Raw genomic sequence first — 14,565 nt, 5'->3', positions numbered from 1 at the left:
AAGATGAAATCGTGTATGATTTTATTTCTTTTCAAGATTGTTATATACTATGTATACGAAATTCCACGTCAGTTCTCGCGCGAGCTGGAATTTATACCAAGGGCAGATAGGATCTGGCGGTAATACCGCTTAAGTGTTTTTGAAAGCTCCGGTCTACGAGAGGTTTTTAACTGTTTCTGACAATGCTACGGAAGTTTTCCTTGAGGCTAGCTAGAGTTTTCAACTCTCGATTCATCTTTTGTAGATAGTATGGTTAAATATATTTATTTTTAATATTAAAAATTGTATTATGTTATTGGTTTTTTGGGGTATAGTTTGCCTCAACTATCTTCTATATTAATGTCGGTTTGGTGTAGCGTAGTTAATCCTTAAATGTATTATTTTCTTTCTTTTTGGGAGAGAGGGGGGAGTGAAATTGAGACGGATGTAAAAGCCGACTAAATCCGTTTCCTAGTTTCGCCGCTTCAAGTGTTATTTCCGAGGAAAATGGAAACCCTTTAAGGGTTATATACAAAAATAGAATGAAACCTCTTTCTACACTAGTAGCTTTATTTTATCTGTAGTCTGACTTCGTTTTAAGTAGCTAAGTCTAATCCTAATTTTGAAATCTTAATATTACCTTGTCAGTTTGTACTAAATTTAACTCAAGATTAATTTAGATAATGGGAAATATTTTAAAATAATTTTTAGGTTAGGTTTTTAATTCTTAATTTTACATAGAAACGTTTTTAATTGAAAATATTAGTTGTCTTAATTTGGTTGTGTTATGGGATAGCCAACATTTAGGGGCAAACTACCCCTTGTTAACTCTATGGCCCCTGTAGAAATGTTTAACACTCAATACAGCAGTGTTAAGAGGTGAAGCAACCCAACAGGCGCCATTATATTTTCCCATAGAAAATATTAAAAAAAAATATATATTTTTTCCAACTTGATTGTTAATTTATACAGGCTAATAAAAAATAATAAAACCGAGATAATTATCAAAACATTACCCCTTAAAAATTAAAATAGTACTTTTATGAAAAAGAACAGGTTTTTTTTGGTCTAAAGGAGCATAACGTCTTTGTAAGAATATTCTATGGTGTATATTTTTTTTTGGAAAAAAAACCTTGATATTGTACGGTCGGTCTTCTATAACATAGTTTAAGAAACCTCATCAATTATAACTAAGTAGACCGTCATCCTAAGTTACTCAAAAAAAAATTCATCTTCAATAAGTTTAATATTTCGGCCTATATAGGGTAATGGCACTTCAAAGTTATCTTCCAATACAGTGAATGGTAGAGCCCTGTTAGAACCCTTTTTTGCCCGGTTAAGTGGCTTGCCTTACTGCCTTACCCTTACTGCCATGGCACGTTAGGGGGTTGGAGTAGGTTTTTTGCTATTCAGAAATTTTTTGGTGAACAATTTAGGCGTCAATCTTCATAAACGATCTCTTAGCTCATTTTTAGGGAATGGCTTTGATAGTAGTAGATGAAATGGCTGAGAATTTAAGGTATTCTTCTGGAAATACTACATGGGAGGGGGGTAAGTTTTTACTTTAAAATAGATGCTTTACTATCTCATCTAGTAATAGCTGTTGGGTGATGCAAAAAGTGGTTTTGCTGGTTTCTAAGGAGAATTTTGTATATAAGAAACGTTACAGACACCCCCATCCATTTTTATAGTCAATGAAGTTAAAGTTGGACCGTATACCTTTAGAATCGAATAGACATATCGTTTCTTATAGCTTTTGGTTCTGTAGAATATTTAAATTGGGACGAACGAAATCTTTTCTTAAGATAGCAGAGAAAACTTTTTTCGGGGTTATGTAGTTTTTTATCTTTAATCAAGGTCTGTGCTCTTCTTCAAAAATTCTAATACAGTACCCAAAACGAGGTGGGCACGTTTTTTGACCTATAAACTAAACCATACTTTAGTTTTTCTTTCTTTCTTGCTTTGCGAAACAAACGAATTCTTAAAATCAGTAAGTTACAAAAGGTTGCGAAGTTTTTTTTTAGAAGAACCTTTTTGAATTTTTTTTACTTGTGGTTTAAAAACTCTCTATTAGTTTTTTTTTAAGAATTTTATTGGAAAGTCAAGCCATTTAATTTAATTTAATTAATATTTAACTTAAATATAATATAAAATAAGATTAATTTAGTTAATGGAAAATATTTCAAATTAATTAACTGGTTGGGTTTATAATTATTTTTTGTTTATCGGATTTTGGTTGTGTTGTGGGATAGCCAACATTTAGGGGCAAACTACCCATTGTTAACTCTATAGCCCCTGTAGAAATGTTTAACCCGCAATACACTGGTATTTTAGGTATGGTATTTTTAATACCTCAATATCAGGAATGTATTTCAATTCTCCTTGAATATATAATTAATTCATAGCCGGTGATTAAATACCTGATATACTTATATATAAAAATATATTAATATAAAGCTAAAAATGATATCGATTCGTGATAATGTAAAGACGTTGTTAAATAAAATAGGCTTAAGTACTAGAACCGCGGTTTCGCTTTTAAGTAATAGTAACTTTTAATGACAACCGCTTTTAAAAGTTTAAAAGGTTCCATGTAAGGTTAAAGAGCTCAATATTTCGTTATGATATAATCGCCTTACGTCTTTTCTTTTATAACCAACCGGCCTAATTACCTGCCTACCATTATTGGCCAAAACCAAAATGGAGGTCCTTATCGCTTCTTAGGAGCTAGTTGCAAATTTGATAACCGCACGAAAACTATACATGGTGGGCCTTTTCGTTTTCGAGGCTATAGCTCGCGCAAATTGTAGGATCATCTACATAAAAGGACCACGCTGAATTGGCCAAGGCTTAAGAACATCCCACTCTTTAATAGATTGAAATACCATGAGGTTTTTTCTTCCTCTAATTTGGCATTGCTTTGAAAAGGGAGTGAGTAGTAAGTGCATTTAATGATACTCAGGCCAGCAAGGTCTTCGGAGCATGCCTTGGTCTCTCTATCCCTAAAAACCTTTTGAATCGTTAGTTTAATTGTAAAGCATCAGACTCTCTATTAGACAATTCCTAAAATAGAAAAGTAACGTATCTGTGTTGTAGATTAAGTAAGTTTAATTGCAAAAACGACGTAACTTTAGTCTACTAACGAAAGGGGTAAATTTACCTATTGGAGATTGTATACCATTAAAAGATTCAAATATTGGGTATTCGCATTCTGTTTGCGATTGCAATTTCATTCCCTAATGCGCGTTACCCCAAAAAGGGTATCATTTCACGCTACATGTTTTACTAGGAAATACATGGTATTTTTCAAAGTATTGAACTAAACAGTTAGTATATTTTTCTCCTGAAAGACGCGTTGGAACCATCTTTCTTATCTCAAATTCCATCCAATTTCTCGTTCGCTATCAGAGCCTATTAAAGAAACAAGAGACGAACCTATACCCCTAAAAACGTATTATAAAGTATCCTAGAAAAAGACCCCTAAGTCTCATCTGATTGTAAATGCATACCGAGGGGTTGAACACTTAAGTTTGTTATCGTTTAGAATGACTGGAAAGGATTCCGTAAAGTATATACATTGATAAGGGAAGTATCCTTCATCTTCAGTCTCGTGTTCAAACCGAGGGGTTGACCACTAAAGTTTTTTCTATCGTTTAGAATGATGGGAAAAGGCATATTGATTAGGCAAGTATCCCACTTCACCTCCATTCACGTGCAGGTACATTTATTTTTATCCGCGACCTCGAAATCTTTTTGAGAAATTTTTCAGATCGGATTTTTACGTGTTTTTCTTTCCTTTAAAATATCGAGGCTGAATGTACCATCTTAAAACCTTGTAAAGCTTCAAAAAATTAACCCAGTTATTTCTGTAAAGCCTTCATCGTTTATTATATAACAAAGTGTTAAGAAACTATATATATTTTTCTTTTTTCCTTGAAAGGGTTTGTAAGCTCCTTTTTTATGCGTTAAGTCTGGGGTTACTTTGAACGAATTCAATTAGTTTTCCACTGAATTAAACTCGAATGGTCATTTTTTATTTGGGTTCTGATCGTTTATTGAATAGCTGGTATCCTACTAAAGGGTACGTAATAGTTTTCGTTAATTTAAATTTCCTTTTTTAAACCATTTCGTTGGATTCATTGAATGGAAACGAAACTGATTAAATGCTGGAAGGAATTGAGTCTTAATATTTCAATGCCAAATTCAAGTCCCCGAGTTTAATCGAGTGTATACTCCCTTCTGCTATGAAAGTACTTGAAATTGGGTTTTATTTCAATTCATTATGGCAGAGAAACTAAACTAAGATTGTAATTTATTGATGGAGGCGTTTAACTGGATAACCGCATTTAAAATGAATTAAACTTTTTTAAGTATTTAATTTTTATTTCGTCAAAACATTATTTTATTATAGGGGTTATTTTTAAATTGTTGGGGATTTGAAACTTGGAGTGTTTACTCTACGGAATGCATCATTTTTCATGCCATATTATTTTTTTTATAAGATAATTTTTAAATAATAGTTATGGGCAGGCATACTAATTTAATTTTTTTTACTTTATAAATTTAATTTATTTATGGGGACCGTATTTTAAATGATAACTTAATGAAACTTGGTGGAATTACTCCGTGGAATGTATTGTTTCTCATGGTATTATTTATTGATTTTTATCCATTAACACTAAAAACAAATGTTAGGTACAGTTTGTAATTAAATAAATCTGATGATTATTATTATTGAGAATAGATACGTTTACTGCAAAACGAACGGTATAACTCCTTTTGATTTAAATTTCCGCCGTAACATATTAATTACTATTAGAGATCACCTTGTAAATTAGAGGTAGACAGCTGGAGAAGCTATTCCTGGCGTTTTAATAGTATAATTTCCACCCAAATTACGAAGGAAAAGTGCCAATTTACATCAGAAACAGCTTCGACACTAATAATCAAACTCCTTTGAACGTGCCGTATAGTTAACCCTTTTCCCGCATACCTTTAAGGGCTTTGCTTAATTTAAAACCTTTTCATTCGTTCCTTACCTACTTTTAATGACGTAATCATTACTGATGGAAAATGGAATCGTAGATCAAGGGATCGGTGCTACTACGGCCTAGCTGGGTCATAATATCAAAACCATTAAGAAAAGCCCAGTACACTTTTAACACATTTGAAAGAGGCGGTAAAATTAATAATTTGCAGTGAAAATCACTTCACTCGAATACTTTTAATGGGCTAAGATAATATAGCGTGTATTGAACAAAGTTATCCAGTTTGGGGTTATTTATAAGTTGTAGTAGATGTTATGGCTGAGACGTGTGGAGGGGTTAGGGTCAAGGGAAGTCAGGTGGAGTTTCTATAGCTATTACCCCCTCACTCATCTCATCTACTAAGTCTTCTATTTTGGCTGGAGTCAGTTATTTGATAGTTGCATCTAGCAAGAGGGAAATCTTTCCCCCTTCGTTATTGTTGGGAAATTACGAGCGAGATAATTGCCTGTTTCCATTAAAAGCTTTCGCCTCGACGCCTACTGCTACGCTATTTCTCCTTCAATCTGTGTTTGCGATCCTCTTCATCCGACATATTTCAAACAATCTCTTATAGTCTTAATGCTTTATTCTAATTTTCCATCGAAACATATCGTGATCAATATAATTTTTACGACTTGCTTTTGAAAATGGAGGATAAAATCTACCTGACGTGAAATCAAGCTTATTTATTAATCACGTGACATTTCTCTATCAATTGTTCAAGCGCGCGAAATTGAAAATTGAAACCAATTCTTAACGAACAGTAATTTATTCATAAAGCTCGTGACATTACGACTTCTTTTCGCGCTCGTGCTAAATTTAAAAAAATTCAAAAACAAAGGCTTAAAAATATTTTTCCATCTCAAACACAAAATGCAATTTTAAAACCTCATTTCGAAAGGGAAAACAATTCCAAAAGTTTGTGTAAGGTTAATTTTAAACGAGGAAGAAACGGTACTTGACGATACAAGAAAACAATTCCATCTTTTGAAACAATTTGAACTCGTATTCGTCATCAGTTTACAGTCTTACAAAAACTGCGGCGTGGTAACACATAATGTTTAAAACTCATAAAGAAAAAAGTAGTTCTTACTAGTAGGTTTGTCTATTCCTTTTCAAGAGAGTGAATAAAGTAACTAGGTAAGAATAGAAAAAAACTCATTCCAAAAACAATCGTCTAGAGCTCAAAAATGTGGAATAAAAATTCAAACCGCACAAGCCGCTTTGCTAGGTCCTTTTAAATATTTATGAAATTGGGCGAGTAGTTTCTTAGCACCTTGGAAAACGGGCAAAAAATTGGAGGGAATTATATCACGAATAAACGCATTTTCCTTTCGTGCTAAGGCGATGAGCGACTCTAGACTAGCAACGAAATTTGAGTAGCATTGTAACCGTACCGTAAGATGGTCGTTAATGTACATCTAGAAAGGAGCCATTTACGTCCGCTGAATCTCATCTTTTTCGCGTGCTGCACGAGAAATTTATTCCAGGTTATCCCAGTGTAACTCCGTATGTACAGAACTGGAATTATACCCTGGCTCCTTCCGGAAATACTGTATCTTGTTTCCTGATTCCCAAAACTCTCCGAATTCATCAAGAGTTTTTCAGAATGAATATGGAGTTACGATTCGGGTTTTATTATATAAAGGTGGTTGAGGAATAAATTTAATTTAGATATCGGTGCAGAAAAGGGGACCTGTCCAAGTAATTTAGACGCAGTCCCATAAGATCACGCTGGTTGCAAAAAAAAGGGAATATTTCTTTGCTGAATTACAATTTACAAAGTCCGTGTCTTTATCTATAGACACATTTCTCGATTCATTTCCTAGGATGTATTTGATAAAATAAGATTCTTAAAAGTTTACCGAGTCAATATATGCAAACGCTAGAGAGAGAGAGAGAGAGAGAGAGAGAGAGAGGGAGGAGTGAAGCTATGCTACTCTATAGGATTTGATCTGGCTAAACCAATCGAATTTATTTCTTACGTATCACGTGCTACTTGAAGAAAAGAAAGTTCTACGAAATCCAAATCCTTTTTTTCCCGCGCCTTCTCTTTCTTCAACCAATTTCAAAGGTTTTTTTTTTTTTGAATGTTTCTACGCAGCGCGCAGATTGAAACTTATATTCATCCATCGATACCTTATACTATAGTTCAACTCTTTGGAAAGTTTTATAAGAAGTTTCAAAGCTCTATTCAAATTGTTTGCCCTTTTTGTGAGAAGTTGCGATGTAAGTTCACCTTTTCTTTCCAATCCATCCATTTCCGGTTTGGCTTTAAAGTTGACTTTATCCGAAAAACCAACCCTTTCACGAAAGAGGTTTTATGTTTAAAATAAATAGAACTGTTCACTCACTGGGAAAGGTGTGAAACGTGCACCTTTCGATGCGAAAGTATACAGACCTGCTCCTGACTGAATCACTTTTTTTTCTAATTCGGTTAAGTCCTAAAAGTCACTTCTCCTAAAATTATTTACTATTTTTCATCTTCTATTTTGAATTTTTGGGTCTTTCGATGTTATATTAAGCTGTAGGTGATATATTTAAATCAATCATCCATTTGGATGACGTTTTAAAAAACGCAGTTATGTGGACTAGCTGACAACAAAGGCGTAAACAAATTGACTTTGATGGTCAACTGGTAACCTTTAAGCTCTATCTAACTGGTCTTTGCTGCCAAAATTCCCAATAAAGCAACCACTCCTGGATGGATTAATACTCCATTTTAGTAAAAGATAAATTAAAATGGATAACGTTATATTAAAGTAAAGCGATGATTGGCTAGAAAGAAAGCTGTATATACTTCATAAAAAAAGAAAGGTGCATGCTGAAACGCCTTAATCAATTTTTTTTCCCTTCTCCGAGGATCCATTCCTTGGTATATGCATACATTATACGTATTATGTCTAGTGAAATCCCATTAGGTTCGCCTAATTAAAACACTTTGTAGAGATTATACATGGGCGGAAATCCATTCATCCGTAAGTTTTAAGCTACTGAAAGGAAGTAACTTCCATCCCCACATACACACGTCTTCCTTCCAATCTCCTAGAGCTTAAATTTTTGCAAAAAGCTATCTAATTATGCCGAGCACCAATTTTATTATTTTTTTTGGGTGCAAAGAAGTATGTATGAAAAAAAAAGGAAATATACCCTGCAGTCTCTCAGAGAAAATTAGTTTTATGCTTTTCCATAATTTTCTTTTTCTCAAGATCTAAATTTAGACTTGATCTACTTAAAGATGGAAGAAGGTATAGCTTAAAGTTAATTGCGTTATGCGTTTTCCACCAACCAATATTCGAGTCTTCAATACTTTTAAATCTTTTATTGTAGAAAGGTTCTCTGTTTGATAAGTTAATAAACGTATTAACTTTAATTTTAAAACGGTAAAAGAGATCAGATATTTAAAGGGGAAAAAGTAAATTAAATACTTCTTTTCTGCACTACCGCGATTTTAATCCGTCGGTTTAAGTTTTATCATAAGTTTATAAGATATGTTAAATAATAAGTATGACACTACAGCTCAAGCTATAGTTCGAGAACGACAAGCGAGAATTGAAGTCCTACACTCGGTGGTTAATTTTGCAGGACTTCCATCTAGGTCCTATTTAGTCTGTACTAAGCTTTTGACTGCACCTCACCAGGAGTCGCTTTACCTCGAATCTATGACCTACCTCCCTCACTTCATGACAAGCTCCAGTTTCTAAGTTACCAGTGACAAACTCATGGTGAACATATCTTTATGAACTTATGGTTTTATTCATATTTCTGTGAGGTTTTTTTGTGTCTTCATTTCTTTTGACAGTCTGTTTTTAAGACAATTACCCTTTTCTACTTTGTTTAATCGAGGCAGCTCCGGAAATTAGAGTGTTTTTATTTTTTTTTTTACGCTTGTCAATCTATCCTATTAACGCGTCTGTATACAATTCTAGCTCGTGTATGTCAAGCCTTTCTGTTTTCTCATTTCAGAATATGCAAATTTTGTTATGTTGGAAGTCAATATTGTCTGTTGGTGTTTTTGACGTCATTCTAATCGCCTGACCCGAGTGTTAAAATCAAGGAAGTAAAGAGAAATAGAGTGACGTGGACAGAGAGGAAGCTGTTTAAACCGGAAGTTTCGCTCTATTCAACAGGTCATATAAATTTCTTCAAACAGAAGTGAGTACTTATTTTTAGCATCTCTTAATTGAAGATTTTTGATATGGAAATTATGTCTCGATAAGTTTGAAAATTTGTTAGGCCTTGGTTTTCAAATTTCTAAATGAGATGGAGTGACGTCACGTCACTTGGTTAGTGAATACGGTCGAACTTGAGCCTATACCAACGCGCCGTGCTATAACAAACCATGACGTTTATCCAACTAAGTTCCGAGGTCATACCTGAGATAACTCAAAGTATACACTTTGATTTTGCCGCAGTTACGTATAAACAACCGCCAAACCAATCAGAGTTCCTGAAGTTTTTTTTATCTCGCTCTAAGGTACAATTTTGTAGACTTAAGAATTTTTAGAGGCTTGAATATTTTGCAGTTTTTTTTTCTTCTCTTCGTACCAGTTCTGTAGACGATTGCAGGCTTAGAAATACGTATGTAACGTATTAATTTGGGTTGTAAAAGGTAGCGTACAAAGAGTGCAAGAATCCTTACAGTATCGCAATCTTGGGTAAACCCTGCTAGGCCGAATTCTCCAGGGAGGAATAGGGAAACCTTAGAAACGAAATATACCTTTGGCCTCATAGATAACTCCACTCTTAAAATGAGCTTGTTTCCAATTGAAATTTCTATGTTTTTTCTATGCGAAAATTGAGTTCATTCTAAGCCTGAAACGGATGTATACGTTGTCCCTTTTTGCCGCGCTCGTGCTACTGCAGTTCTCTCGTGATCTGTCTAACAGATAACGTAAACTCTTTATAGACGAGGTGGCTGAGGAATACGTAGAAACGTTGTGCTAAGTCTATTTATCGTTCCTTAGAATTATTTATTAATTAAATTTATGGTTTAATACTATAGTGATGGGCTTAATTTACGGATTTCTACCAGTTAATCGGTCCAAGGCTAATTTATCGATTAATAATCGGTCAAAATCGATTGATAACTGATCAATAAATCGGTCGATATCGGTTTCATTGGGTTAAATAATCGGTTAGCTCGAATAATTTCGATAATCTGTTAAAATCGGTATCGGTTAAAGTAAAACTTCGATATCTTCCATCATTATTCAATACCTATTAAAGATAAAGGTAAAAATAGTTCTACAACCATCCGGTCTATTATTTAGAGGCCTAACTATACTATAGTATAAGATTTCCACGCTAACTTTAAAAAAAGAAAAGAAAATAACCCAGGAAGGAATTGAATATTTCCTTCTAGAAATTTCCCATTCCTCCGCGTTACACACAGCCTGAGCTAACAGGATTTAGAGGCGATGCTCTTTGCTTATCCTCTCTCTCTCTCTCTCTCTCTCTCTCTCTCTCTCTCTCTCTCTCTCTCTCTCTCTCTCTCTCTCTCTCTCTCTCCATACCCAAGACCTTCGCTAGTGATTCGAACCCTAACCTAGGTACTTCTCTCTCATAATCGAATATTTATCTATAGATCATATTTTTTGATTTTATTTACACTCTCCATTTTGAATATATTACGATTTTTGAAAATATGAAGAAGAAAAAGAAGTAAATAAACAAAATGAAATCGGTTTTTCTCATATTTTTAGGGATTCAATTTTTTTTTTTTTTTTCAAATTGCTTTTTCCCCGTATAGTTCAGTTGTAATATTAGATTGTATCAAAATTCACTTGGAAAAAGCCGTATTTTCTTTTGACATTTTAGTTCATTCTAAGTTTGAAAATTGAAGTTTTTAAATTATCAAGTTTTTCTCAGAATTTTTGGGGTTCAATTTTAAGGTACTTTGTATTTTTTATAAGAAATTCTGAGAGGATTATTGACCTATTTAAAGATGGTAACTTTTAAATATAAATATCCATTTAATTAAATTTATGAAACGACCTCTATTAAGATTAGAATTGTAACAAGACACTTGAACTTGTAAAATATTTCCGTTAAGGGTTTTTGCAAGCTTACGTTTGGGCCTTTTTTCTTCCATTCAACAAGTGAACGTCTGAAAGATTCTTAACCCTCATGTCAGAAAGTAAATGGATAAATATTGACATTTGGGACATTTCACGCGTCACAGACCAAGTTATAAAGTTATAGCGCCGTGGTGCAAGTTGAGCTACATACGTCTTATCGCGTCTTGAACACTTGTCATTTGAAAATATTTGAACCGAAAAATACTAGGCCTATACCGTCGCTTATAGTGTCATTTAAAGAAAATTCTTGGATGTTTTTATGCTTCTGTTTGAATTGAGCCTATAACGAATATTAAATGGCTTGTAAACAACCTAATTATTTAAAGTTCGAAACCACTGTTAAATGTTTAGTACTATTGTTTACCAATATATCTTGTAAACTAACGAAGCACACCTTCTCAACGTTTTAAAAACGCGTTTAAAAATTTGGGGGAAAAATGTGAAATTGGCTTACCGTCGGATATAATAGCGCCCTTATAGCCTGGCTCAAACCCCTGAGGTCCAACCTGACGCTATCTAGGGTGGTAGCGCCTTCTGTTTCGGTTAGATCATCAGTCGGTGATAGGTGTAGTTCGCCGTCGTTTGGCCCTCCCGGATCCGGAGGTTTAGGAGCCGATTTCGAGTCCTTTCGCTCGTTCATCGCGTTTACCGTGGACTGACCAAGTTTCGAGTCGAGGTCCGTACTCTTTCCCGTTTGGCCAGCGCAACTTTCCGAGGCAGTTTTCGGTACGGGGCTTCCCCTATCTACCACCTGCACGCCCGAACCACCACCACCAAAGTTTCTCGGACAACTTTGACGCTGTTTCTTGATACCAGACACGGTGGCGTCACCGTTACGATCCATGGTAGCTAAAGACAGGGGTCCCACAGCTTGAGTATTAGGGTTAGGTCCGGCGCATTTGAAAGGACAGCCCATACCCATAGTTTTTCTTTACGCTATTCGAGTAATTAGTCCGTAATTACTCGCGTTATGCATGGCCTCCGACGCTCACCTTTTCCTTTGTTTAGGGACCAACATCCCTATAGTAATTCTTTAACGCTAATTATCGTATATGGGTGTGTGTAAGCCCAAGATTTTGTAAATAGCGCCGGGAAAAGATTTAGACGTTGTCACGAACAGATTTTTAGGTAGTTAATTATCAATTTAAAAAGGGTTAAGACTGGCACGTGCTTCGAAGGAATCTATGGGTTGAAAGAGAAATATATAATAATGAAAAGGGCGCGTGTGGCTCACGTTTTTGGCGGGAACGTTTTAGGACGCGCGAGCGGGAAAATCTTTTCCAGTCTACCTCGTTCGGAGGAATCGTTTGGACGTTTAAAAGCGGGTATACCGAGGCTATCCTCAGCTGGAGAGTTCCCGCCGTTTTCTCTTATACAGCAGCAACGGTCTTAAGGGATTCTATCACTTCGATCGTGCCGACATCCAACGAGATTGTTTGGACTTTTACTACTCCCCCCCTTCCCGCCTTCTTTATGTCTAATTTGTTTAAAGGAAATTATACCTAGTCTTACGTTTTTCCTTGTAGATATAATAGGTCAATATTCACCAGGGAATTGTGTAAATTCACGTGATGTAGGCGAGCATCTTGTTCTTAAGCTTAAGAGATTACCGCTACATTCTTCAATATTTTACGTCTAATCATCCAAACCGGAAAGGTCTTTTTTAAATACATTAATACGTAGTATGTTAGTGATTTAATATATTTATATAATAACAGATACTGGACATAGTAAATCAAATTAATTTTAAGGCTTGCAGCATTTTAATCAAGCCCCTTAAAATATACACACGATAATTGCAATTAGAAAACCAACTCATCATTCCCAGATTCATTTTTATCAGCTTAATTGTTTCGCAAGTACAGTTAATTTATTCATTAAATCATAAGTGTAAGATAACTCCGTGTAAGTATACATTTATCCCTTTCCTATTTCTTCTTTACATCTTCGGCGGGAATGCATACAGTTAATGGGAATTATTGTGCACGTGCCATTTTCACTCAACGTATCTAGGTGGATTATGTATGACGAATTTTACGGCGCGTAGAAATGAACATGGACGCAATGATTCCTGGTAGCTGTATGCATTCCTGATATAAACCATAATTTCAGCCTGGTGTTTATGAAGTTGTACGCCTTAATTACATACTCGCATTACTCTAGACGTTTCTAGAAACTGTACTACCTCGCTTACACCTAAAGCAACATTTGCTTAAACCATACCAGACTACTCATCGTTTATTTGCGCGTTGTATCTCGAATTATTTTTTTATTTTTTTTTTTACTAGCGCTGATAGTATTTAGTCTTTCGAGGCACGCAACTGGAGAAGCGAAGTGTAGAGAGTGTTCTGTCCGTTAACCACAGAAATAACTTATAAATAATGCATGGAATTTCTCCTCCCCCCCTAAGGAGTTTATTTTCACCAACCATCCCATCACCCGAGTGGGAGTAACGACGAACGGATCTAAAGCTTCTTATCTTATCTTAGTTTAGAAAAGATACCGGAAAAAGTTAAGTACAACAAAAAAGAAAAGATACGTTTAGAAGAGCGTATACTACTGAACATTACCATTTCAGTCGTCGTATATATAGACATTTACGATGCCCACCCCTTTTTTTTAAAAAAAATAGGATTGGTCTGCATCTGAAAATCCCCATAAGTAACATTAATAAAGGCCTATTTCTATTTTTTGTTCCAAGTTTTTAATACTTTTAAAGTTAAAATTATTCGAAAAAACGAATCGAAAATCATTTAAAATTCAGAGAGGAAGAGATGCCACAATCCGGCTAAGCCTTTGCTAAAAGAACAAGCCTCTTATATTTAAATATTTCGTTTTTTTTTCTTTTTATTTTTTCAAATATCTATTCCAATTTTACTCATATCTTTCGATTTTTTTTTTTGGATTTTTTGATTTCAATCCAGCTGTCACCCGCAACGTTTATATTTGAATAAGAAATTTTTATTTAAAAAAAAATTATACTTTACTAAATAAATTCAATAAGAAATCGTTCAAATACTTACGCCACCCTAACTTCTTACTTAAAGATAGGTTTTTCAAAAACCACCCTAAGCCTTGGCTTTATTTTTGTTTTATACGCAAATGAATATTAATGACTTTCCATGGAGGATTTTGTACTTTTTTGTCGATAATAATTTCTCTGTTTTTTTTCTACTCCCATAAGTATTCGTTACTCCATGTAGAGACGTAATCATTCTACGCGTCCCTATTGGTTAAAAAACTTCTCTACTTAAAGATTAAGCTAGCCATTGGCATTCTTACGAAATACTCTCACTAGCAGCGTATAAATGATTCAGTCCTCGCGCCAAAGTTCTAAAGTTTTTCTTCTCTAGCGCTAAACACTATACGATATTAATGTAAAGGGTTTTTGGTTATTACTCACAAGTGACAGCGAGAGTTGAATGCCAAGGTCTTACTTAATTCCGGAGGAATTTTGCTCGGGAAGAATTCACGCAATA

General features: G+C 34.6%; 1 protein-coding gene across 2 annotated transcripts in view; it reads right to left on the bottom strand.

Moving 5' to 3' along the window:
• Positions 1–12,535, bottom strand: part of Gycalpha99B (guanylate cyclase 1 soluble subunit alpha 2) — a 40,896-nt gene extending 28,361 nt beyond the window's left edge. Inside the window, exons 1-2 of one of the 2 annotated variants that reach the window (XM_089870628.1) lie at positions 12,005–12,535; positions 11,541–11,935 (exon numbers count right to left, since the gene is read on the bottom strand). In XM_089870628.1, coding sequence (XP_089726754.1) covers positions 11,541–11,935; positions 12,005–12,008 — 399 coding nt within the window. In that variant the 5' untranslated portion in view covers positions 12,009–12,535. Of the gene's footprint in view, positions 1–11,540 lie in introns of both variants that reach the window. The other variant, XM_089870627.1, reaches the window with a different exon arrangement.
• Positions 12,536–14,565: the final 2,030 nt, after the last annotated feature.

Source organism: Phalangium opilio, unplaced genomic scaffold (genome assembly GCF_054372755.1).
Source record: "Phalangium opilio isolate 3A_F unplaced genomic scaffold, DU_Popi_V2 ptg000031l_1, whole genome shotgun sequence".
Taxonomy (NCBI): Eukaryota; Metazoa; Arthropoda; class Arachnida; order Opiliones; family Phalangiidae; genus Phalangium; species Phalangium opilio.
The sequence above is the reverse complement of the archived record's forward strand: the minus strand, read 5'-3'. Positions and strand labels throughout refer to the sequence as shown.